Raw genomic sequence first — 26,195 nt, forward strand, 5'->3', positions numbered from 1 at the left:
GTGCTTGTGGGCACGTGGAGGTGCCCTGTGGTGTCCGGGTTTGGCTTGTGGGGCCGTTGAGGGTGTCTTAGACGTTAGAGCATTGTCTTGACTTGTTCTAGATGGTTTTGATGGTGGCCATGAAGAGAAAGTACAGTTTTGTGGATGCTGTAGAGACTTGGTTAAAACACGGTTACCCAGGGGTACTTGGATTGGGGTGGGGGGTTGCATCTGTCCTGAGCGATCTGTTTTCACAGGGTCCAGGAAATGGATTAGAAGGACCTGTTCACTGTGAGGCCCCTCTCCCGTGTGCGAGAGCCAAGAGACCTGTGGGTTTGAGGGCCAAGTGGATGCAAGGGGAGTGAGGAACGCTTGGCCCGCCAGCCACCTCCTGGACCCTCCTGGGGCACTAGAGACTCTCTTAAAGCCCCTTGGCACACCTGAGATCTAGGCCCTCTTTCTTCCCCAGGCCCTCAAAGGAAGGCACCCCAAAATTTTGTATCTTTTTATTTGTTTGTTGTAAGGACGTAAATCAGCTTTTGTCAGCACACAGGGCAGAGTGAGAAGACCACTGTCACTGGTAAGGCAGCAAATGAGCCATCTGAGAAGGAGGCCACAGGGCAGAACAGGAGGCTGGGCTCTGTGTGCAGGAGGGCAGGTGGGAGGCCTCTCGGCCCTGGCCGCTCTCCAGAGCCACGCTGTTGAGGACGGTGGTCATGTGTTGCCGATGGCTGCCGAGTACTTGAACTGTGGCTGGTCAAAATCGAGATGTGCTGGACGCACAAGACAGATTTCCAAGACTGAATGGTAGAGAAAGAATGTGAAAAAGCTCGTGAGTAATTTTTTGTACCGATTACACGCTCCAGTGCTAATATTTTATGTTAATTTCACCTGCCTGTTTTAATTTTTGCCAGTGTAGCTGCTAGAAAGTTCTTGCTTGCCTCCCCGGCTCACATCAGGGCTCAGCGCATTTCTGTTGGGCACGGGGGTCCCTGCACCTCCCCCTGTTCCCTGCAGATGGCACTCGTGACACACAGACCCCAGCGAAGAGCCAGAGAAAACCTTGTGCTCTGCGGGCCCCGTGGGGCTGGAAAGCCAGAGGCCTCCATGGCGCCCTGCCTGGGGACTGCTTCGCGGTGTTCTCTGTGGTTCTCCCATGTGGTCGGCTTCCCCCAAGAATGCAGCTGGGTTTTCCTGGGCTGACCTTCATCTAACTGGTGTTACTGCCTGTTTCACCTGGCCATAGCTGGTTCATCCTCCCTGGTGTGAACACACCTCTCTCTTCCCCTCCTCCGGAGGGCACACTTGGGTGGGTCCTGGTTTAAGCTTTCTTTGAAGTACTTCCAGGAACGTCTGATCCATGTTTCGTGGGCACGTGGGCATGAGTCCTTGTAGTGTCGATCCGCTAAAGCTGGAATTGCCGCGTCGTGGGGAATACGCAGGGTCAGCTTTACCAGACAATGCCACACTTCCAAATCGGTTGTGCGGGTTTGTGCTCCCCCCGCAGTGGGCAGGGCCCCGCTTGCCTCCAGCCTCTTCACCACTTGGCTGTCTTGCATCGGGAGGCCCGTGTTCTCCCCAGTTTATGCGCCTAGAGCCCTCAGGGGCAGCGTCGACACCCGGTACTCTGTCCACCCAGAGACTGGGGAGGGACCCAGAGGGGCCTCGGGAGAGAAGGCACAGGAGAGGCGGAGGTGGGCACGTGTGGTGGCATCAGTGGCTGCGAGGGTGGGATAGGCAGGGGCAGACACGCCCATCTGGGCCCTGCCCTCTGGCTTTGCCTGGGTTTGGCTCCCTCCACACCTGCTTGGTGTACCTGCTCTTTGATTGGCTGGTGGTCGGGGGACAGCACTGGAAGTAGTAACCCTTTCTGGTACCTGACCGTCATTATCCTTCTTGGTCCCTGACCAAGCCTGCTTCATGTCCTGGGCAAGAAGGAAAGGTTTTCAAACTGTGGACAGCTTGGCTAGGCCCTGCGGGGCACTGGAAGGGGGTCCCAGGTGAGGCCGGGAGGTGGCCACAGAGTGAGGCCCTGAGGCCTGGGGGCGGCCCAGAAGTTAGCCTCCCAGCCCCTGGAGCTAGCTTCCTAGGAACCTGTGGTGCCTGGGACAGCCCCCTATCTGCCTACTGACAGACACAGAGATTTAGTGGCCCCGCTTCCCATTTGTAGAAGTGGAAACTGAGGCCCAGACAGGGCAGGGGTGTCAGTACACATATTTTCACCTGTGGAAGAGTGGCCACCCAAGGATGGGATCCCAGCCTCCCCGGCACAGAGAGGGTGCCCGGGCCGTTTTCTCTGGCCTTTTGGACTGTAGACCCCGGAATGGGGTGGGGGTTTAGGGTGTGTCCCTGGCAGAGGGGCCTGAGCCAGCCCTGACTGGAGGAGGGGCATCGGAAGGTCTGAAGGCTCCCCTAGCTGAAGGGCCAAGCCAGCCCCATGGTGTCGTGTGAGGCCAGTGCCCCGGGTCACCCAAGAAGGTCAGTGTCAGCCTTGGAGACACATTAGTCCCTGAGGAGAACGCCGGGAGAAGTGCAGCCTGGCCTTCTCTGCGTTCTCCTCCGGTTTTCTCCTCTGCCCTTTCCTCCTGTTCTCACCCCCTGCCCATCGCGTCTGCCCTGGGCCTCACCGCCTCCTTCCCGGTCTGCTAGGGCCCGCTTTCACTTTCCCTTCCTCGCACACTGCTTCCTGCTGCGGCCGCTAGAGGGCGCCGTGCTGCCGGTACCGGGAGGGGCCGCGTGCACACCCACTCACACGTGACGCGCCGTGTCCCCTACACTCACACCCGCAACACACTCACGGCTGGGTCCCGCACCCTCACATGTGCATACCCAGGTCCCACACACACAGATATGCACCCAGCCCTCCCCCCCCCCCCCTCGACTCACACCCAGGCCTCCTCGAGCAGCACACATGGATGGGCGTGCTGGCACACCCACATGCACTCGCACCCAGCCCACATGCCGGCCACACCTGCCTGCATGCCCCATTTTCTCTTGCAGCAGCCGGTGTCTGTGCTGCGACTGGGGCAGCAGGCCTGGGGGTCCTCGAGCCGCTCCAGCCCCTTCTGCCCCATCCCACCCCTAAGCCTTCGTTCGTGCTGTGCCCCACCACCTGTCCTACCATATCCTTCCTCAGTTGCCTGAATCCTGCCTTCAAGGCCTTCCCTAGTGAAGGAACTCCCAGGTCCTCCCACACGGAAGGGCCCTTAGGGGACCCCTGGCTTCATATGAGGATGAGCTGAGAGTCCCAGAGGGACTGTCTCCAGGTCAGGGGTCACCCCATGGCAGGCTGGAGCCCAGGCTGGACCTCACCCCAGGGCCCTGTCTGTCGTGCCCCAGACACACCTCACCTCCAGGAGAATCATCTGCCACTGCCAGGGCTTCCCACGGCCTCCTTGTTTCCAAACCTTTTCTGAGATTTCCAGAATAGAAACAATTCCACGTACTGGTCTCCCAGGGCTGGACCTGGGAGGTTTCACCGGTAGATCCGTGATGTTCTTTGTAGAGAGGAGCGTCTGGTCCGGGGGCAGGCAGCTGTGTGGTCCTGTTTCTAGACTGCTTCGCTGGCCCTTGCCTCAGCTCTCGGGACGTTGACACCTTTGAGGATCACGGGGCGCCCACTTCATCTGATGTTTCCCCGCGATACGACCTGCGTTGTGCCCTTTGGGCCAGAATATCCCAGAAGTGGTGCTGCGTGCTTCTGGGCGCATCCTGTCGGGAGGCCTCCAGCAGTATCGGTGGTGTTGACGTTGACCGATTAAGACGGGGACCGCCATAAATTTATGCAAAGGTATGGGCTTTTCTCCCCCTTTGTGAGGTATGACGATTTGCGGGGTGACTGGAGGATGTACAATCCCAGTCCTCACCCTGCTTCTATCCGTTGTCTCTAAGGTCTATTACTGCTCCTTGAATTAACTATTTCTGTGACGGTTGCTAAGTAATTGCATTTTTCGTTCTTACACTTGATGTCGGCATTCTACCGTAAAGAAGAATGTTTTCCCCTCCCCGTTTATTGATACCCGTGCGGACTTGCGGAATTCTGTTCAGTTCAGTGGGTTATCATCTGTTCCTCCTGTCATTTATTCCGGTGCTCACGTGGTCCCCGACGTGGCTAGCGGCAGCTGAGTCCTTTGGACACATCCCCACTGTTCTCCGAGCCCTTCCTTACTTTTCTGGCACAAAGAGATGTTTCAGGTTCATAATATTCTGTCTTTGCGTCAGCCCTGGAGCCGCCCATTTCTCAAGGAGCCCTGGTTCCTTTTAGTGGAGAGTGATATTTAGAATGGAACCCTAGGGCACGAGGCGGTCTTCCCACGCCTGGGGGGGGGGGTCGCTGTTCTGAGACCCTCTGAGCGGACAGAAGTAGGACACACGCACTTGAAACTGACACGTCCACCCATCAGCACCTGTGAATCTGTACTACCAGAAACAGCACACTCACACCAGTACCTCTGATTCTAGTCCGACACCACAGGGCTCATCCCAGCCTTACGCTTTTGCACATTTGTGCCTTCCTTCTACAGGGAGAAGCCTGCTTTACGTTATTCTCTCTCCATTTACGTATTTGCTCAGTCCCCCTGAATGTCGCCAACCTGACCTTGCCCGGCTGCTGAGTACCTGCTCCTCGCCCGCCCGCTGCCCCAGGGCCCCCTCCCCTGGGTCCCTGGTCCCCTTCCCATGCCCAGGCGCCACGGGCTACACTCCTACAAGGAAGGGGGGGAAGACCCCAGACTTCCGCTGCCTCGTCCGCCTCCCTGCCGTCTCCCGCCCTGCTTGGTACGTGAAGGGATGAGTCTTTGCCAGTTTTGTTTTCCCCACGATGCCTTGCACATGTTGGGCGCTCTGCATTTGTGAAACTGAGCAGCAACCGTCTTCCGTTGGCAGGGGCCTTTCGGCTTCCCAGCCGTTTTCACGTTTGGGGCCCCCTTCCGAGCCTCAGGGTAGGCGGAGAAAGTCTGCTGTTTTCTGGGGAAGAAGCCGACTCATCTAAGGTCACCCCAGCCAGTAAGGCCATTCCAGGGCATTCGTCTGTCACAGTTGTCCCTATGCCTGGATGAAAGCCTAGCCCTGTCGTGTACGTGTTCGTGTGGGAGAAGGGACCATTTGTCCTTGGCTTCCGGGCACTCACCTGGGCTGCTGCTTGGAAGGCTGAGTGTGGAAGACAATAGACAGAGGGGAGCCCCAGGCTCATGTCCTGGCTCTGCCACTTACCAGCTGGAAGAAACGCCGAGCCTCAGTTTTCTCATCTGTAAAATGAGGGTTTAGGGGGAAGTACTCCCTTTGGTACAAAGGAGGAGCCCGATAAATACCCAACTGTGGGGGGGATAGGTCAGCGATATGACACGTGTGCACAGCACAGCCGGGCCCGACCCTCCAGAACTCTGGGGCCTTCCTGAGGGCAGGCCCAGCCAGGCCCCCACCTCTGGGTGGAATCACAGTCACGGCACCGCTTTGAAAATTCGCCCCTAGAGACCACGTCCTCCGATTTCCAAGACATTCTCGCAGACCGGCTCTTGGCCTCCCCGTGTGTGGGGGGACGGCAGTGCTCATGGACGGCGGGGCGGGAAGAGTCCGGGTACGGCCATGCTTATTTCTGTTCCTGCTTGTAGCCTTGTGGCAGCCCGCCAGCATGGCCCGGCACAAGCCTCCCTCGGGGGAGAGACGCTCGATTGGAAAAGCTGGCTTTTCTTTAAAAAGCACGAGTGCAGTAGGCTCTACCCCAGCGTACTGGGGCACCTGCTCTCCGCCGCCCTCACCGCCGTGCTAGGAGACGTGGCCCACATCGGCTGCCTGCTGCTGCCACCGGGAGCACATCTGAGAGGCAGCTCAGCTTTGCAAGCACCTGCTGTGTGTTCAGCAGTGTCGAGGAGGAGGAGTTCCCAGCCCGGTGCCGGGCACAGAGTGTTTGTCCAGAGGGGCTGGGAGGAGGGGTGCTCAAAGAGGACTCTGTGAGATGCAGAACGCAGGGGGTGAGGGATGTAGGGTGAGGGTGGCCGCCCAGGGGATCACCCGGTCGGCAGGGACCGTGTTTGCCCTGCGTCGTGTCCCGCCCCGAGCGGGCACAGGGCTGGCCGCTCTGCAGGCTCTGAATGACGGAGTTTGGGGGTGGGGGCTGAGGATGCAAGGGGACCCGGGATGGGAGCCTGGAGATGGCGGGCTGGCCAGAGCAGAGCCCTTCTGCCGCTGCAAGAAACCCTTAAAGGCCCCAACGCGTGACTGAGAGGTGGGCGGGCTGCAGGAGAAAGGTCCGCGGTACAGCCGCCCGTGTTTCAGGAGCAGATGCCCCTCGTGGAGCCAGCTGGGTGGCCACTGCGGGGGGACTTGTATCATCGTCCCCCCCCGCCCCGGAGGCAGGTGGAGGCAGGTGCGGGATCTGCCTGGGTCTTTGTAGCACAGCACCGGAGCCTTTTCTCCATTTTTTTTTTTTTTTTTTTTTTGCATGTCCTGTATGTGGGGTTGTAAAGAGAGCTGATGGCAGGGAGGGGACAGCAGTGGCTCATCAGAGGCTGCAGTGGCGAGGGCAGGAGGCCTAGGTGGGCGCCTTTCAGCCCGACCGACCCTGGCCCAGGGGCAGGGGGGCCTGGGGGCCTGGGGAAGGGCCTGGGCTTCGCGGCCCGTGGGCAAGGGATGGAATGTCTGGCGTGTGACCCCGCGCGGGCTGCTCTCTGTGCTCCATCTGGGTTTTACGATGCCGTGAGGTGCAGGTGAGCCTGCCATGAGCCCGGTCCCCTCCCTCCCTGGCGCCTGAGTGGAGGTCTCCCCTGGCTTCTGGCTCTGGCTTACATAGGGCTGGGAAGAGCTCATTGATCAGGCTGCATAAAGTAGCAGTTAGGCGGGGCGCCTGGGTTGGCTCAGTCGGTTAAGCGTCTGACTTCGGCTCAGGTCCCGAAATCACACTCTGTGAGTTCGAGCCCCGCGTCGGGCTCTGTGCTGACGGCTCAGAGCCTGGATGGAGCCTGCTTCGGATTCCGTGTCTCCTTCTCTCTCTGCCCCTCTGCCTTTCATGTTCTCTCTCTCTGTCGAAAGTAAATAAACGTTAAATAAATAAATAAAGCAGTAGTTAGGCCTTGAAAATAGTTCCAAATTAAGACTTTGCCAGAATCTGAGTATTTTCTCGCGTGCCCTGGTCTTTGGAGCCTCGTGGTTAAGCACACAGGTTCCGGGACCTGCCGGGCTGTGAATCCCAGCTCAGCTGTTTCGCCAGGGGCTGGTTACCTAACCTCTCTGTGCTTTAGCTTCCTCACTGTGGGTGGTGAAGTAAGGTGTCTTCTTCCTAAGGTGGTTGGGAAAACACAAACTGGCCGCAGCAGAAAAGGGACCCCCTGCACCAGAAATTGGTTCATTTACTCTCAAAGCAGCTGTGTGGGATGGTTAACTGTTCTTTTCTTTGCTTGTGTAATATAATTTATTGTCAAGTTAGCTAACATACCTTGTATACGGTATGCTCTTGGCTTCCAGAGTAGATTCCCACAATTCTTTGCTTCCATACAACACCCAGGGCTCATCCCAAGTGCCCTCCTCGATGCCCACCCATTTTCCCCTCCCTTGCCCCGCACCCCTCCCATCAACCCGCAGTTTGTTCTCTGTATTTAAGAGTCTCTTATGGTTTGCCTCCCTCCCTCTCTGTTTGTAACTATCTTTTTCCCTTCCCCTCCCCGTAGTCTTCTGTTAAGTTTCTCAAATTCCACATGTGAGTGAAAGTATGATATCTGTCTTTTCTCTGACTGTCTTATTTCACTTAGCATAATACCCCCAGAGGATGGCTAACTATTCTTATTTCCGAGCGGTTGAGTAACTTGCCTGGGGTCACAGAGCTGGTGAGAGCTGGCCTTTGAACCCCTAGTCCCCCATGTGCAGGGTTCCCTGTGATTACTGTCTCTCCATTTGTTTCTGTATGGTTTTAAGTTAGTCCGGTGGATTTTTATTTTTATTTTTTTAATGTTTATTAATTCATTTTGAGAGAGAGAGAGAGAGAGAGAGCCAGCAGGGGAGGAGCAGAGAGGGAGGGAGAGGGAGAATCCCAAGCAGGCTCCATGCTATGAGCACAGAGCCTGACTCGGGGCTCGATCTCACGAACCATGAGATCATGACTCGAGCCTAAATCGAGAGCTGGACGCTTAACTGGCTGAGCCACCCAGGTGCTCCAGTCCAGTCAAGTCGGCCACCAGGGACGTGTGCCGTGAGGTCCTGCTGGGTGGGGGCTGGTGCCAGGAGGAGCCACTCACAGCTGCCAAGGGAGCTCCGAGCCACAGGGCAGAGAATGTGGCTCAGGGTCCTCAGGTCGGGGCTCCAAGCCCCAGTTCTGCTCTGGCCCCTCAGGAGAATTAGGGGGATCCCTGTGGGGCTTCCAGGCCCTACTCCTGGTTCAGCCGGACCAGCTGTCTTGTCTGTATCGGGGTTCCTTGTGAATTCCACTGGGCAGAGGCAACGGGTTCTGCTTCTTCCGAGCATTCGAAAGCTTCAAGGAGCACTGTCTTCAGATCCCGTCCACACCCCACCCTCCCTTTTACAGGTGCAGAGGCCGAGACAGGCTAGGAATTGAGCCGGGGGCTGAAGGGGCCCACCCCACCCCTGTGTGCAGCCCCACCTCACAGCCGAATGGACCCGGCCTTCCTTGGACTCCCTCCCCAGCGTCCCCCTGGAGGCCTCACGGGTGTTGTGGAGACTGTATCTAGGGGCTGGCAGGATCCAGGTGGCGTGTGGAAGTCATCCCCCGCCCTGTTCTGGCCAGAGTCAGCCAGGAGGGGAAGGGGTTAACCTGTTTGGGACCTACCAGTAGAGGGGAAGCACCAGTGTCCCCACAGGAAATAGTTTCAAATAAATTCCTGTCCTGCCTCCCTGCCGCCCCGGGACGGAAGCTCAGTAGCGCCTCCTAGTGTCCAAGCTCCTCTCTGCAGGCCTGAGAACACTCTAGCCCTGCTCCCCGACCCGTGTGTGGTGGGCAGGCCGAGGGACCCCAGAGCTCCAGGGAGACCAGCTGTCCTGCAGCCAAAGTCCAAGTCTCCCAGGTCGGCGGGGGGCGGGGGGGTTCTGTAAGCCGAGGCCTGGGGGAGCTGAGGGCAGGCAGGGCTGGGGGAGGGGAGGGGAGCAGAGAGCTTCAGTGTCACTGTGGAAGGGACTCTCTGAAGGCAGGCAGGAAGCAGGACAGGCCCCCATTCGGCAGAAGACCATTGGGAATCTGATGCATCGAAAAACGGATCTTGTGTTGCCGCTCCGAGCCGGGAGGGTGGGGTCGGATTCGGCAAGGATCGGCTTGGACAGTGGCTCTTGGCGGGTCAGGTTGGAAGCTGTCAGTAGTCCGTTAGCTCCTGGGGGATGGATGGACTGAGCTGTGAGGGGCTGGGCGCCTGGACTGTGCCTCCTGCCTCTGCTACGGACCGCCAGGTGATGGCTCAGGCCTCCTGATCGCTCAGGTAATGAAGCTAATAGCCATCTTTATAAAGTTTATTTATTTATTTTGAGAGAGAGAGAGAGAGCATGGGTGGGGAGGGGCAGAGAGAATGGGGGGGGGGGGAGAGAGAGAGAGAGAGAGACACAGACCTAAGCAGGCTCCTTGATGTTAGCGCAGAGTCTGACGCAGGGCTCGAACTCACAAACTGTGAGATCATAACCTAAGCCAAAATCAAGAGTCGGATGCTTAACCAACTGAGCCACCCAGGCACCCCAGTAGCCATCTTTTTAGAATAATCCAGCACTTACCAAGTGTAAGCAGTGGGGCTTTTCCTCCTTTGTGCAACCAGCTTGCAGGGTAAACACAGTTTTCTGGGTTTTAAATGAGAAACTTGAGCATCAGAAACAGTAATAGCCTGGGAGTCGAACCAGGTGTGTCTGACTCCAGAGCCTCTGCTTGGAATCCCAGGCGAGCTTGCCCAGACTCAGTTTCCCCACCTGCCGTCTCTGCCTCCACCTTGCTGCTGAGAGAGGTGCTGGGAACACGGAGCTTGGGGATCTCCTGGGGGCCTAGGAACGTGTTGGGGGTTAGCACTCTCTGTCCATGTGGCAGGGCTCCCCGTTGTTGCCGGAAGTGGGGACTCGGGCTGGAGGCGTGAATCGGGGCTGCAGAGAGTGGGCGGCGGGCATGCCCGCCCAGAGCAGGCCGTGCAGAGGCGAGGTGGGGAGACCAGGCCTCCCAGGGCACCTTCTGCCTGGCTGCCCCGCTCCAGGCCGGAAGCAGCTGGCGTGAGCCCCACTCTTTCTTGCGCCCCAGCACGGCTGCCTCGAGGTGCTGTTTATAGGCTGCGCTCATTGTGGATAATGCCTGCGCCTTATCTCATCCATCACACTGCCCCCATTTCACAGATGGGTACTGAGGCCAGAGGGCCGGGTGGCCAGCGTGAGGGTTGGTCCTAAGAGCCGGGCTCCCCGTTTCCTGCTTTCTGTGCCTCCTGCCTCGGGGGTGGGACGGGGAGATCTCAGCCAGGGGTGAGTAATGTAGACTGCATCATAAACAGAAGCCTCTGGGCTTTATTTTGCCCTGTTACAAGCGTGTGTGGGTTTCTACCCCCAAGCGTGAGCCGCCACAGAGCAGAGACATGGGGTGTAGGTTGGGCTCAGATTGGGGGTGTGGCCCAGGTGATGAAAACACCCTCTTAGGACCTGGCAGAGTCCTTGTCCTCTGCTGTGACTGAGCCCCCTTCTGGGCCATTCCCGTTCCCCCTTCCCAGGTGACCCCCCCCCCCCCAAGCCTTCCACCCCGGCGCTGAGGGCTGGGCCCACCCTGCGGGGTCTGCCGAGCACCCTGCCATTTGCTGTCGCTTTTCCCGCGGTCTGCAGGTCTCGCCTCGGTGGGTCTCACGGCCCTGCCACTGCCCTTCTGCTTCCCAGAGTGCCGTCTCCCGGTTGCCCTCTCTTCTCCCTGTGGGATGTTTGATGTGAGGAAAAGAGAGGCCTGATGCTGCGAGGCCCTGGTCTGCACACGCCCGGCAGCTTCGGGAGAGCAGACTGCCGCTCCGAGCCCCCCTCAGCCCCCCTGGCCGAGGGGAACACGGTGGACAGGCCTCCCTCCCCTGAGACAGAGGGCCACGCACGTCTGCCCCGGACCGCGTGGCTGCCCACGAAGGGCTGGCAGTGCAGATCTGGAAGACACCAGTGACGGTGAAGGTATGGGGACGGATACTCCACGGAGACTCACACATCTAGGAGAACCCTCGGGAACTCTCCGGGTCCTTTCCGCCCACCCCATCTCACAGAAAAGTGAGCCTCCGAGTGGCTTCTGACTTGCCCGGCTCCTGCAGCTGTTGGAAAGCTGACTGCATCCTAGAGCCTGGGTGTGCTCACCAGTGCGTGCCCTGGTTGCCTCTCAATTCCTGCAACAGAGGCGTGGCGGAGGAAGGAAGCACTTCCTGAGAAGTTTGTGCTACCTCCCATGACATTTCAAGGCACTTTATTTCTCAAAATATTGTCGGGATCGAGTTATTTTTAGCTCAGCCTCGTGGGATCGGAGAATACTGTTGCTGCCGCTTGGGCAGACAGACTTCTAGTGTAGACCGGTTCTGCGTGACCTCTTTCTGGGAGAGCCACGTGGTCTGAGGAATTGTGGGGCGCCCGTGAGGCGAAGCAGAGCACCCCCAACTGTTCCCTGTGGCTCAGCGACCATCTTGAAACCAGAATGCCCCCCCATCCCCAGGGTGCGGGTTGGGGACGCTGGAGCAAAGCATCTCCAGTCAAAGCCACTTGTCCGTCTTCCCATCCTGCTCCGGTCACTTCAGGCCTCAATTTCCATATCTTTAAAATGGGAATGTTAAGAGGATCGATGCTCAGGTCGGGGAGAACAGAACAGCGTATTCTGCGGAAAGCATTCAGCACGTTTCCTGGCATGGAGTGAGTGCCCAGCGAATACTGGTAGTGTTATTTTTATTGGAGGGAACTCGGGCCCCAGGATAACTGTGAAGGGAGGGACTTGACTTCCAGGCACTCGGGCCTGACCGACTCCGTGGCATTGCTGTACCGGTGTGGATGTGTGAGCCCTTTTCCGGGGAGATGCTCTGGGTGCACCTGTGCCGACCGGCCTCCCGAGGCTGGGGGGTCTCCCACCCAAGCAGGGGCCTGCAGCCTGAGCACAGGCTCTGTTCTGCTCTCCACAGTTTGAGTGGGGATTTTGCAGAGGGCCTTGGGCTGGTGGGGGCCGACGTCTCGCACCCAGCTGCCCACTCTGGCTGCCTGGAAAACCGCCATGGTTCCTGGTGCTCCCGTGCAGCTCGGCGCCTGGGGCCTGCAGGGGCCTCGGCTGTGGGGAGCACACGCATCGTCTCCGGCAGGCCCTGATGCGGCCCCCAGCCCCAAGGGGCTGCACGGGTACAGGCCCCAAGACCGGTGGATCTTGTGCCAAAGTGCTTGGCAGCTTATAGAAGACACTTGTCCTCTCTCTTGTCCCCTTGAGCCCAGTCCTAGGTTCTGGGCTCTTTTCTCTCCCAAGAGTTGGAGCCAGAGTGTCCTGGTGGCAGAGCAGGCTGCAGCCTGTGTCCACACTTGGTCCCCGTCCCGATGGATGGAAGGAGCGAGGGGGCTTTGAGGGGCTCTCCTGAGATACACCTGCAGCCCACACTGCTGGAAGTGGAAGCCCGTGTGGGCTCGGAGGCTGAGTCACCAAAGGCCATCGTCATGCATTTGCCCTCCCAACCTTCTCTTGGTGCCTCATTAGACCCGACTGGACAACCGGAGGCAGTTGGGGCCCGGGTCTGCCGCTGGGGCCAGCCTGGAGGTACTGTGACTCTGAATGGGGCCATCGGTGGGGCTCTGACGCAGGGTGACTTCCACTTACTTGCTGACTTACGTGTTTACAGATAATGATCACAACAGCCTGAGGAGGCGAGTATTAATATATCCCCATTTACAGTTGGGGAAACCGAGGCACAGAAAAGTTGGGTTCCCCACCGAGAGCACACAGCAGCTCGTGGGCACTGGCATTCTGTTTCCAGTCTGAGTGCTCAGGCTGGGGCTGTCCATGGCACGTGGTGTCGAGGGGCATCTAGGGGCTCCCCGGGGGGCTCCCACTCTCATGGGATCTCACAGATTGGAGCTGCCCTCCCGCATCAGGCCCGCTCTGGCGTTGCCTGAACTTCTCTGGCCTCTGTATGCAGGGACTGGAGAGAGGGACTGAGAGTCCCACAGTGACCTGAGTTCATGAGTGGCCGGAGGGAGGTACCATCTGTCCTGGACGCCCTCTGCCGGCACAGGCCAGCCTGAGGCCGTGTCGCCCACACCTGGGGCTGCACACCCCATCTGGGAGCCATCGTGCCAGTGGGACGAAGCAGAGATGCCCCAGGGAGGCCGAGACTTAGGAGCCTGGGAACAGGGTGTCTTTCTGGGCTCAGGGCCTTTCCCTCAAGATGGAACATCTCGGCTGCCAGAGCTGCTCCCAGCACGAATTCAGTTGTTGGTATTGAGCGCGTGCTGGGGTGTGTCTTGCGTTTCTCATCTGCCGTGTGGTGGGTTTAGTGGGGCCTGTCTGGGCCGGAGCACCCACAGCGGCACACGGAAAAGCCATTTTTACCTGGAAGAACTCCATTAATCCTCGGATTGGGGGGGGGGGGTGGGTAACGTTTTTGATAAGGCCTCCAATGTGGTGTTTTTTTTTTCTTTTTAAAAAAATTAATGGGATTTTTCTGATCGTGAAAGAAATCCATACCTTTTTAGGAAAATACAGAAAAGCACAAGGAGGAAAATCCATAATCCCACCTCCCACAGGGAATCACAGTTAGTGTTTTGTTTTGCCTGTTTCTTAAAAAAAAAAAAAAGTTGTACTAAATTAAATCGTGAAGCCTGGCTTTGGATTTAAGATCGTACTCAGAGTCGCTCGCATCCGAGCGTGCTCCTGTCCCTGGGATGTGGTCGTGCTCTCACAGAACTGCAGCCTCCTGGCCTCCCAGCCAAGCTCCCCGGGACCCAGCCAAGTTCCCCCGGGGTGGAGCCTGTTCGGGAAGCTGCCAGCCCAGCCAGGGCAGGACGGCAGGCTGGAGGCCCCCCCCTGCCCTCTACCCCGGGCTGACTTGAGCGACAGAGATCAGAGTCAGGCATGTTCCTCCTGGTCCCCTGGGTGCAGGGAAAGCCCTGTCATCCCGTCCTGTCTCCCCTCTCTAGAACCCCTGGGTAGGAGGAATTGTGTCCCCTCCCACCCCCACATGCCTGCCGGCCCGGAGCCCCTGGAGACCAGGAGCAGACTAGTTGCTGGCACGGAGGGAAGGACACGTGGCAGAGAGTGACGGGCTTTAGCAGCCACGGCCACAAACCTGTCCCATGAGTGGGTACTGGCAGGTGGCCGTGGAGATCCTGGGGGAGGGTTTGTGAGTCCCTCTCCTCCCTGCCTCACCCCTGCCCAGGCTGGTGGGGCACAGCCAGCCCTGGATTTACCCTCCTCACGGGGTGGCCTTGTGCCCTCACCGGTGTGGGCAGCAGGGGCAAAGGGCAGGAAACTGGCACCCGTGAGTTGCAGCATTGGCCGCACTAATGGGGGTGGGGTGAGCGGCCTCCACGCACCCCTGGCTACTGTTAGCCTCTGTGCCAGGGTTCCGTTTACGGAGGTCAGGATTCTTTTTAGATTTTTAAAGCTTGTTATTGACATGTAACATACAGAATAGTGTACAGAACTTAGGTAAAAAGCTTAACAAATTTTTATTAAGCGAACACACCTGTGTAAGCAGAACGTGACCAGTCCCCCCAACCCCCCACCCCCCACCCCCGCCCCCGAGTCTCTTCCAGTCACTTTGTTCCCTGAGATAATCACCACCCTGATGACCTCTCAAAGCAGAGATTAGATTGCCTGTTCTGGAACTTACTGTAAAGGGAATCATACCACATGTATTGTTCTTTCTCATGGTCAGACTTTTTTTTTTTTTTTTAATTTTGTTTGTTTGTTTATTTATTTTGAGAGAGAGAAAGTGCATATGCACGAGCTAGGGAGAGGCAGAGAGAGAGAGAGAGAGAGAGAGAGAGAGAGGGAGACACAGAATCTGAAGCAGGCTCCAGGGCTCCAGGCTCCAAGCTGTCAGTGTGAGATCATGACCTGAGCTGAAGTCAGACCCTTAACCGGCTGAGCCACCCAGGCGCCCCTCTCATGGTCAGACTTTTAAGGGGGGGTCTGCTGGGTGGGTGGCTGGAACCGTGAGGGGTCATCCTGGCATCCGTGGTGGGAAGCAATGCTTCTCCGACCAGAGGTTGTTCAGTCACCCTGCAAACACTCCCTGAGTGTTGCTCCTGCCAGAGGAACAGTAAAACCTGGCTTTGCGGAAACCTTCGGTCCACGGGGCAGGGAGCCAGTGTAAAAACAGGCAGTTTCTCTCTCTGGGGCTGGATGGCATGGGGGCTGAGCCCACAGACGCAGAGTGAGCCCAGAGGGTGGATGGGGTCTCCCTGGAAAGGTGGAGCCTGAGCGCTGTTCTGGAGGGTGAAAGGGGAGTTTGCCAGAGCGACAAGAGCTGGGGAAGGGCAAGTCAAGAAGAAGGGAGAAGAGTCTTTGTTTTCCCAGTGGGCCCAGCTCCTATAGAGGCAGCCACAGCCCCGGCCCTGGCCCTGTTGAGGCGGGAACCAGGGAGCCACCTACCAAGTCAGAGGCCAGAGTGGTGCTTTGCTCCCCCAGCCCTTGGAGGAGGCCCACCCAGAATCACACATCCTGGCGTTGGGCCTGTGCCTCCCTCTCGGAGACTCTAAGCCTGCTGCGTAGACAAGACGTGCTGTGATTCCCAGAGGCACCAGAAGAACCTGCTGGTCAGAAACGTCTCCCTGTTTTCTTCCACCATGAGACTTAAGGGTTAAGGCAGATGCAGGATAGGGGGTGGTGCGGGACAGGGGGCCGCTGTGACTTGGCCGGGACCCACCCCTTGCGGAGCCTCCGGAAGAGGTGGGAGTTGGATAGAGTCTCTTGAGGTCCCTTCCTGCTCTGCCCACCTCCCAGTTAGATGGGATGACTCACAGCGAGCGCTTGAGAATGGAGGTCAGTGACCCACCGTAAGGCCTTGGGTGCCCAAACGTGGGTGAGCACGCACGAAGGCAGGCCCGAGGGCCGAGCTGGAGACGGGGCACAGCCCTCGCCCCCAGGGGCCAGGGCTGGGCTTCAGGGGGTTGTGTGCAGAGAAGGTGTGAGGGGGACATTGAGGGTAAGGGGCTGTGTGAGGAGCTGTCCTCGGGTTCTCCGTGTGCCCTGGACGGGCCCTGACCTTGGCAGAGGCCGGGACACATCCAAGAAATGACCCTGAATCGAGTCAGGTTCACACCCTGCAGGGGCCACTGATCTTTGTTTGCAAGGGGAGCCCCCTCCTCATTCCACCATCAGAGTCTGGGGAGCTGGGTGGGCCCAGCCACCTCCCAGAACCCCTTTGGGATGCTAACCACGGGCAGGCCGGTCTGCTCAAGCCCACACGGCTGCCTTGATTTCACAGGCCCTGATTTCACCTCTGGGCTGTCAGCCCCTGCCTGCAGGAGACCCGGCATGTGTTTTTATATCTCACCACCTTGAGGTTGTGCGGGGTGAGGGGAAGGATGCGGTCAGGGCTGTGAGCACAGGCTTCAGCTCTGTGGCTGCCTGGGTCGGGCCTCAGTGTTGTCATCTCTGAAGTGGGGAGGAGGATGCCATCCTCACCGGACCTCACAAGTAAACGCATCTGGTGCCCAGCAAGCCTTTGGTCAGGGTGTGGCCGTCTCGGCACAGACACCAGCACTTGGTGGCCGACTACATTTTGACCCACCCGTGGAGTTGGGTCCCCTGGGTTGCTGGCACCCATGGAGGTGGGATCCGTGTGCACCATGTGCCACACATTGGGGCCGGCTCCCCGGGGGACTGTGGCTCCCCGGCCTCATCCCGTCTTCCCCTGCCCCACGGATGTCAGTGTCTAGAGCCAAGTCAAAGACGGAGCTTCTCCAGGGGCGGCCCCTCCGTAGTCCCCCCGACACACAGGACGGGAAGAGGCCCTCAGCCCCTGCCTGGCCCCCAGCCCTTTGGAGGAAGAGGGGCTTCTGTGCCCCAGGAAGTTCTGGGGGATGGGAGATGGCTCCCTTGGGGCAGGCGACCGAGCAGGCGTGTCTCCACATCCTCATCCGGACGAGGGGTATATGATCATGCGTGTCCCGTAGTTAGAATCGCGCCTGCCCCCCCACCCCCTGCCCCCAGCCCTGAAGCTCCACAGGTGATCACTGCTGCCTCCAAACAAGCCGTTATTCCGGTTCACCTGTTCGGGGCCATCTTGCAGCCCCACATCCGCCCCTGGCTGTGCTTCTCCGGAGGCCTTGTGCTGGTTTTCAAGAACGTGAGAACATCGGAAAGCATAGGAGACGTGTTAAAAACGTGTTCCTGAACATTAATACATATCCTCAGGTGGAACTGGGGTCTTACCGTGAAGGCTGACATCGTCATCTTGAGAAGTTCCGTCGGGGAGAAAACGCAGCCTCTTCTGCTGACGTCGGGGGCTCAGGAAGCCCAGCGATGGACAGTGGTCGTCACAGCTGTGATGGACGAGGAGGCGGGACGTGGGGCACTGAGGAGGCGTGTGTCAGGGGTGTGCTTGGAATCGGGGTGTCTCTGGCTGGCTGTCCTCCCTCCGCCCGCCAAGCTGGTGGGAAGGTCTAGGACGCGTAGGACTCCGTGCGGGCACAGCGTCCGCAGGGGGCACCTCTCAGGGGCAGAGTGGGTTGGCAGGGACGCGCCACGGGACTGCCAGCCTCTCCTGACCTCGGATGGCCGCTAAGGGACAGGGTCACTTAGTGCCCGCTGTGCCTGGAGCCGGGCCGGGTGCTGCACACAGTCCCGCCTTTCCATGGCGGTCCCAGCCACTCACGTTTATTTATCAGAGGTGCGTTCTGTGCGAGGCCCCTGCCAGGCACTGGGAGGCCCCTGCCAAGTATTTGCTCGTATTCTTAGCTCGAGTATCAGACGCTGAATTATTTGGTCGTACTTGGGCCTGAGAAGTTGCCCAGAGGAGTCCGGAGCCATCCGAAATTCCTCCTCGGTCGTGTCCTGCAGCTGCCGAGCCTTCCCGTTCTCCTGCCTGAATATTTCAGGTCAGTCACCACACGCACTCCTTGCTGCTGCTGGCCTGGGTCCCTGTCATAACCCTCTGCTCCCATCAGGACGCCTCTGGCTGCGGCTGACAGGACACCTGACCAGCAGTGGCCCCAACCCTCAGGGTAGTTATTTACCTAAGAACACAGTCGGGCTCAGGGTCGGCATCGCCGTTTACCGGGCCGTCTTTGTCTTTCTGGTCCACCAGCCTCCATATCAGAGTGAATCCAGGTTTTTTGAGGCTTGAAGTTGAGACAAGCTGGGCAAAAGGGGCATTTTAAGAAAAAAAAAAAAAATACAACATTAGGTTTAATGAATACACAATTAGGTTTGAGAGAATCGGAAACCTATGTTTCACCAAAAACATGTACGCGAATATACAGAGCAGCGTTATTCATGATATCCCTAGAGCGGAAACAGCCCAGATGCCCATCAGCTGATGAATGGGAGACAAAACGTGGCGTACCCGTACGATGGAATGTTATTCAGCCATAAAAGAGAGTGAGGCCCTGTCAGGCTGCACCGCGTTGGTCCTTGTGAACGCGGTACAGGTGCATGAAGCCAGACGCAGAAAGCCACATATTGCGTGGTTCCATTTATAGAAACGTCCAAAATAGGCAAAGCTGTGGAGATAGAAGGTGGATTAGTGATTGCCAGGGGCTGCAGGGGAGCCAGGATCGGTGAGTCACTGTTTAACAGGTGTGCCTGGGTGGCTCAGTTGGTTAAGCGTCAGACTTCGGCTCAGGCCATGATCTCATGGTTCGTGGGCTCGAGCTTTGCATCGGGCTCTGTGCTGACAGCTCGGGGCCTGGAGCCTGCTTCGGATTCTGTGTCTCCCTCTCTCTCTCTCTGCCCCTTCCCTGCTTGTGCTCGCTCACTCACTCTGTCTCTCAAAAATAAATAAACAATAAAAAAATAGGTACAGGTTTTCCTTTGGGGTGATGGAATGTTCCGGAAGTAGATCGTGGGGGGGGGGGGGTGCCTGATGTTGTGAACACACCAAACGCTCCTGAAGTGACACTTGCAAATAGTGAATTGTATGTGATGTGAATTTCACCTCCATTTAGAAATGGCTTTTGATGTGGACACATTGTCACCTCATGGTCAGAAGATGGCCTGTTCTTCCACGGCTGTGGGCCTTTGCCATGGCGTGGATGTTGACAATGGTGACAGTGGCGATGCCAATGGAGATGGTGGTGACAGTGGCTGGCAGGGAGGGAACACTTCTCCGGGTGCTGCTTTCTGCGGACTTGTTCCTGAATTCCCTCGTTTAAGACTCATAACCAGGGGAGGCTTTCGCCCCATCTTACAGACAAGGGATGGGGCACCGGGTGGGCGAGGTCCTGGTCCCCAGTTATGTAGCTGACGGACTGTCCTGCTGACAGTGCAGAACCTGCTTGGGATTCTCTCTCTCCCTCTCTCTCTCTGCCCCTCCCATGCTCTGTCTCCCTCTCTGTCTTACAATAACTAAAATGAAGTTTAAAAAAAAAGTTAAAAAATAACTGTTTCCAATTTCTCACTTCGATGGTTTGGACTTTAGATTCTCTTAGTGATTTTACCATTTCTATGGATGTTAAGTCTTTGTGGAGGAAGGAGATGTTCTGGAAAGTCTGCAGCTCGCCTTTCCCGGTGGCTGCTGGGTGGAAGTTTGAGCGTGCCGAAGGGTGAGCCTCCGTCCCACCGTGTCTTGGGGGAGGTTTCCATTCTGGGTCTCCCCGGGGCCCGCGCTGAGTGCATGAAAAGCCGCCCTTGGCCCTGAGGCCCCTGCCCTGGCTCCGTGCGTGGTGACACAGCATCGCCTCAGAGGGGAAGGTCTGGGCTGATGGTCTCCCTCCTGAAGAAACAGTTTCCCAGAGCAGGGCCGCCCAGGCTGGTGAGGGTGCTCGCAGCGCTGTGAACACGGCCTTATTTGGAAAGAGTCTTTGCAAATTTAATTAGTTAAGTTGAGGCCATACTGGAGTCAGGGGGGGTCCTTAATGCAAAACAAGAAGAGAAGAGAAGAGACAGACACGGCGAGAAGTCCCCCGCGTGTCGACGGAGGCAGAGGCGGAGCGATGCGCCCACAAGCCAAGGAGCAAGGAGGGCCTGGGGCCGCCAGAAGCTGGAAGAGACAAGGAAGGACCCTCCCCAGGAGCTGTGGAGGGAGTGTGGGCTTGGAGCACCTTGGAGACTCCTGGCCTCCGATCTGGGAGGGAATGAATTCCTTTTGTTTTAACAACCCCCTCCCCCCCACCCCGTTTGTGGTGCTTTGTCACAATTAGCGTCAGCCTGTCTGTCTAGTACTGACCGAGACAAGTACATACGGGCATCTCATCGTTGAGTCTGGAAACTGTCCAGAGCCAGAGACCGGCAGGCTGGAGAGGGCAGGGGAGGGGACTCGGGGAGACCGCAGGTCTGGGGCCCGAGCAGCTGGTGGAGCGTTGGGGGTGGGAGCCGGGCTGGGGGCCGTGGGTCGTCCTGCCTTGGTGCCCAAGTGGAGTGCCCCCCAGCCATGGTTGGGCCTCCGAGCCTTGAGCTCCGAGCGACAGGCCGGGGTTGAGATCAGCCACACAGCTTGTCCCGCAGACCCGCAGCCAGAACCTCAGAGGGGCCGGCTCTTCCGCGGGGGCCTTCTCACGGGCCAAGCTGCCCAACCTGGAAAGAACAGGAGAAGGGGGACAGTTTAGAATAAATATATGCATTTTTAAGCGCATGGCCTCTTTTAACTTGTACATAGTATTGGTGATTGTTGTATTTAGGCCCGAATGGAAACTAAGTCTAATATAAAAATCTAGGGACGCCTGGGTGGCTCAGTCAGTCAAGCGTCCGAGCTCGGCTCAGGTCGTGTCTCACAGTGTGTGAGTTCGAGCCCTGTGTCGGGCTCTGTGCTGACAGCTCGGAGCCTGGAGCCTGCTTCAGTGTCTCCCTCTCTCTGCCCTCCCCTGCTTATGCTCTGTCTCTCTCTCTCTCTCAAAAATAAGTAAACATAAAAAAAAAAATCTAGCCTAATTAGCTTTTTCCCACAAAACAATTTCCAGCAATGTATCATGGACATGAAAGTGAATCTGAAGAGTGAATCTTATCTGCTCGTTTCAGAAGCGTCAGGGAAAGAAGGGGGACGGTTTCTGAGCCTTCCTTCTGAAAACCAGCTTTTTTTTCTTTTTCTTTTCTTTTTCTTTTTTCTTCTCCTCTCCTTTCTTTCCTTTCCTTCTCTTCTCTTCTCTTCTCTTCTCTTCTCTTCTCTTCTCTTCTCTTCTCTCTTTTTTTCAGTCTTAGGCTTATGTGTAAGACCTTGGAAACTCACAGAAGAAACCATTTGGTAGCCTTTGCCCTTAATTGGGGCATGGGATAAGGCTTCCTGCCGCACCCAGTGCTGTGAGTGGCAGAAATGGGCCTTTCCTTCACGGAATGGTCTCTCAGGCGGGGCCAGCCTCTGGCTGCATCACAGGGCCCGGTGTCCAGAATCAGAGGCTCAGGTTTGAATCCCCACCCGGTCACTGCCTGATGGGGCACTTTGGGGCAAGTGGCAAACTCTCTGAGGCTTGCTTTTCTCGTGTGTGAGTGGGGATGGTAAGGCCTCTTTGTGGGCCGTTATGAGGATTAAATCCAATCAGGTTGCGTGCATGTGAAGCGTCTGGCATGGTAATTGCTGGCCGCGAGGGAGTGGGTGGTACGGATGTCCTGACCTCGGCGTGCAAGGCGGATGACCCGTCTCCCAGCCCCTCCTGGGCCTGGGGGGTTGGATGGACTCCTCTCTTCTTCTTCATGCCTGCAAGTGGGGCTTAAACACCTCTGGTGCTGGGGAGCTCATTCCCGGTCAAGGGAGCCCGGTCCACAGTCACTGCCGTTGTCTCTTACCGTCTTTCCCGATCTGTGTCTTGTGGGCTCTGCCTCAGGCATCTGTGGGGCAGGGGACTCGTGGATGACCCTGGTCTCGTCTGTTTGAGCCCTGACCCCTGTCTCCCGCCCTTCGTGTGCTGAGAGGAGAGAGGACCCACCCCCACTCCCTCTCCTGGTAGTGCTCGCGTTCCAACGGTGCCTCTGCTTTCGTGTGTTCCCAAGACTTCCGGCGTTGCGTGCAGGTGCAGGGAGAGCACGGTGCGATCTGTTCATAGGGGTGGTTCGGCTGCAGTACGCGGAGGCCGCCGCGTAAAGGCCCAGCCCCAGCATGTTGATGTGCCCAGGGCCCTTCCTTCCTGCACCGGGGGTGTGTGCACGTGACTTCTCCCCACACTGACTGACTGTGGAGAAGACAGACCTGCTTCCCCTCCAGGCCGAGGCTCTGGAAAAGGGGCTCTGGAATGCCAGCTGGGGTGGGGGGGGAGAGAGAAGGCGGGGCAGCAAGGGCAGCCCAGCCAGCACAGGTCTGAGACATCTGGGTCGCGTGCTCACAGCCCTACCATCACCTCTGTGCCCCGGGGTCACGTCCTTCCTCAGCAGCAAGGGACCAGCTCAGTGCCCCACAGAGGAGCTTGGTCTATGTGGGATCTAGAGCCGAGCTCTGGAGCCCAATAGCCTGAGTGTAGATCCTCGCCCACCACTGCATAACCTTGTAATCTTCAGTTCTCTGTGTCCTCTTGCTTGTTGTGCCTCCACTGGTACTTAACCCATCTGTAAAATGGGACCACAGGAACCACCGTCTCCCAGGGTGCTGGTTTTCATTATCACGCCCACCAGCATCCGCTCCCATCCGCCCCCTGGGGCTCCTGAGGCAACAGCACACCCCCCTCCCCACCTCATTAACCACCTGCCTCAGAGACCAAGCAGGGGGGAAGGCAGGTCGCACGAGGACCAGCTGGCCCGTCCCCAGAGGTGGGGAGCCCTGCTCACCTGCCTTCCCACTGCCCCAACCCCGCCCAGATTCCAAGCCTGCCTACCACCCCTTGGGCTCTGGACTCCTACCTTTCCGAGCCCTTTTTTTAGTCACACTCGGCCATTGACAGACATCCACATCCCAGTGCCCTCATGGAAGCCTGTCCCCGCCCCTGCCGCCCCATGGGCTGTTCTCTCATGCTGCATGTTCTGGAGGGGACTCTCCCCTCCACAATCTCAGGGAGGCGAGGGCCAGCTGATGGGATGCGGTCCTGAGTAGGAGATTCAGATCCGCAAGAGCCAAAGTGGGTGGGGGCGGCCACCTTTGCCAGGGTGGAGAAGTGACCCCCAGCCTTCTGAGGTTCTGATGCTGGTGGTTCCTGCCTGGCTGGCCTGGCCTCCGCGGGAAGAAAGTCCACAGATGTGAGGGACCCAGTGGGGTCCCCTGGCGGGCCTCCTTAAGGAGCAGTGTGGCCCAGCCCCGGGCTCCCACCTCTGGCCGCCTGCTGAGCTGCCAATCTCCCCTCGGAGCCGGGGCTTGTGCTGGGACATCCAGAGGGCGCCGTGCCCCGGCCGCCTGCTCTGCGGTCTCGCAGGTTGTAGGAGGGACCCCGCAAGCAGGTCCAGCATCCTAAGGCCCCAGGACGCTTCATACCTCACCCCCGCCCCCTACTGCAGGCACTTCCTGTTCTGTCTCCCTGCTCTGCCGGGTTGTCCTCTGGAACCTTTCCTTGCTGTCCGCCCTACCACCATCCATTTCCCAGGCTGACGGGTGGGGGTTCCGGGCACTCATCGCCCTATCAGAAGAGGGGGCCCTGCCCTCTGTGCCCACCTGGCCCTGTGGCCTCCCTACTCCCCATCCCGGAAAGTAGGTTAATAATATTCATCAGCCCTCTCCAGAGATAAGGAGAGAAAACCATCTCTGCCTGGAGGGGCTGAGCGTCATAATTAACGGGCTGATGAGTGTCCAGATCTTGAGGGAAGAAAGGGGGGCTCCAGTGGCCAGGCTGGGCACAGCTCTTAATCCTGGGGCCCTGCTGTCCCTGCCTCACCGCCGAGGCGGTCATTTCTAAATCAGGCCTACACGGACTGGACGTGTGGCCACCATCCTTTGGAAAACGCCAGAGATCATGCGAGCACCTCCTCTCCCCCTTGCTCCAAACCCCCAAATGCCCCTGAGCCTGTGAAGGACCAGCCCCAGCGTAAGGCCCTTAAAGCCCCAGCATTTTAACCGCCCATCCCTGAAGAATTAGGAGGACCCCCTTGCTGATTTATACGCTATACACTTGGGGTTTAATTGGAACATAATTGTAATCCATATGCCTGTTAAGGTAATTACACTTATAAACCTAATATAATCCATAGATCAATGGGTTCTGGGCTAATTAAGGCAACCGTAATTAACATTTACAAAAAACCTTGCAATTACTGGGCTATCCTTTAAGCTGGCCCTCCGAGCTGATAATGAGGGCTGGCTCAATGCTCTGTGGCCGCCTAAAGCTCTTGGATTCTGCACCTTGGGTCTCTGGACCGAGCGCTCGCGCCCTACCACCCAGGGGGTGGGGTCGGCACCCGCACCTACCACCCCGGGGCTCTGAGGCAGGCAGGTACCCGACTGATGACCGCCACACCAGGGGAGCCAGAATCTTGTGGCTCGGCTGTCCCCGGTGCTCAGCTTGGGTTCTGGCTCAGTGGACTCCACCTGGCAAAGCAGATCTTGGAGAAAGAGAAAGAGAAATCCGCTTGTTGAACTAAAAACCAAACCCGGGGGGATATGGAGTCTCCTAGCCCAGCCTCAGAAGTTTTGGGGGCCTATCCTCCTGCCCCACCCCCTGCACCTGCAGCCAGCCTATCCCTGTGCCCTTCTCACTGCCCTCGGGGAGAAAGTGGTGTGGGACTGCCCGCTCTTTCCCCGTGGGCCCTCCCGGGTCCATCCAGCTTTGGGGAGTTGGGCCTCCTGGGTGTGGAGGACTGCAGGTGGCAGGAGAGACCAGAGGAGCACAGCCAGTGCCCAGAGGCCGTGTCCAGGGCTGATGCTGAGGGAAACCAGCCAGGACATCTAGATGCCCTTGGTTGTCTGTGGCTTTTATACCGTCTCCAAATCTGTGTGTCCGGGAAAAGGAACCCTGACTGATACAGAACGTTCCAGACCTCACCCCTGTCCTCTCTCTACCCCTTCCCAACCTCAGGAAAAGTCTGACAGCTGCATGCTCAGGTCAGGATTGCCCCTGTTCCTCTGTGTTGCCCGGTTCCTGGTAACACCAGCTTCGTGAGCTGCACGGAGGCCGGCCCGCCAGCCCCCCCACCCCATCCGGAGCCCGAGATAAGCGGCCGCCTCAGCAGGCAGTGTCCACGGGGGGATTGCCACAGGCTAATCTGTCTGGAATCTGTCCTCTTCCTGCCCAGGAAAGCAGCGGCACTCTGGGAGGGACAGGGACCTCCTTTTGTCCTTGTAGCCCTGTCCCCTGGGAAGCAGGTGCTCCTTCAGACAGCTACCATGGGGTCCCTTTGGGAGGGATTGGGGTGCAGACAGCAGGAGCCCTAGAGCCTGTGTCGGGAGGGAGTGTGGCAGGGCCCTTGCTGGCCTGAGCTCTCTCCACCACTTGAGCTGGTACGATTTCGGCAGGTAGAAGTTACTGAACCACTTGAAGACCGGCTTATGGAATGGGCATGTGATGAGTAAAATCATGTGCTTGGAGGACTTGACATAGCGCCCGGTCCACAGCACACGCTCAGCTGATGCTGCTGCTGCTGCTGTCATTGTCACTGTCACTGACAGGGGCTCTGGAGGACACAGGGTGGATGGCGCAGGGCGAGAGAGAGCAGGGCTAGATGGAGGCGGGGCCAGGTGGGGGAGGGGCCGGATGAGCCGGGCCCAGCGGGGGCAGGGCCAGGTGGGGCCAGCATCTCGGCTGTCCCCACCACGCCGACTCTGGGTCTGGTGCGTACGGGGGTCCCAGCGCTGGCTCTTCTCCCTTGTTCATTTCTGTGCACCTTCCCGTCTCTGGACTCCAGAGATTCTGCAACTCTGGCAGAAACTCCCAGACGGGACCAGGTTCGTCAGTGGAGGAATGAGGCAAACAGGTACAGGGTATATCTCCGTGGGGACCACATGGCTGGTCAGGGCTGGCACACACACGAGGGGAGAAAATGACACGTCATAAGAACAGCTGTCGCTTACTGAGTCCCCACTGCGTGCCAGACTCTGGGTGAGCATTGCACAGACTCATTCCCTGACTCCGGACCTCAGCTCAACACAGCCGGCATTCTAGTCGCCTTCCACGGATGAGGAAGCCGGACCCAGACGGGTTGAGTCATTGGTTAGAATTCGTCCAGCAGGGGAGTGCTGGGCCAGGATTTGAATCCTGCCATTCTTTTTTGTTTGTTTGTTTTTAGTTTATTTATTTTGAGAGGGAGAGAGAGAGTGAGAGCGAGA

The 26,195-nt window shown here is 58.0% G+C and overlaps 1 protein-coding gene and 1 long non-coding RNA gene across 6 annotated transcripts in view; one reads left to right on the plus strand and one right to left on the minus strand.

The window, feature by feature from the left end:
* LHPP (phospholysine phosphohistidine inorganic pyrophosphate phosphatase) overlaps positions 1-26,195 on the plus strand; it is a 118,841-nt gene that overhangs the window by 47,655 nt on the left and 44,991 nt on the right. Inside the window, exon 7 of one of the 5 annotated variants that reach the window (XM_019424679.2) lies at positions 8,492-8,822. The exons of the other annotated variants lie outside the window; for them this stretch is intronic. Within the exon in view, the coding sequence (XP_019280224.1) occupies positions 8,492-8,654 (163 nt within the window). The 3' untranslated portion in view covers positions 8,655-8,822. Of the gene's footprint in view, positions 1-8,491; positions 8,823-26,195 lie in introns of those variants that run through there. 5 annotated transcript variants of the gene reach the window in all.
* On the minus strand, positions 472-2,076 carry LOC109252303 (uncharacterized). Its single transcript, XR_002073938.2, has 2 exons — positions 1,255-2,076; positions 472-779 (listed from the first exon to the last, which is right to left on the minus strand). It is a non-coding gene; the product is annotated as an uncharacterized LOC109252303 (long non-coding RNA).

This window comes from Panthera pardus, unplaced genomic scaffold, assembly GCF_024362965.1.
Source record: "Panthera pardus isolate Hobbes unplaced genomic scaffold, ASM2436296v1 HiC_scaffold_22, whole genome shotgun sequence".
NCBI classification, from domain to species: Eukaryota; Metazoa; Chordata; class Mammalia; order Carnivora; family Felidae; genus Panthera; species Panthera pardus.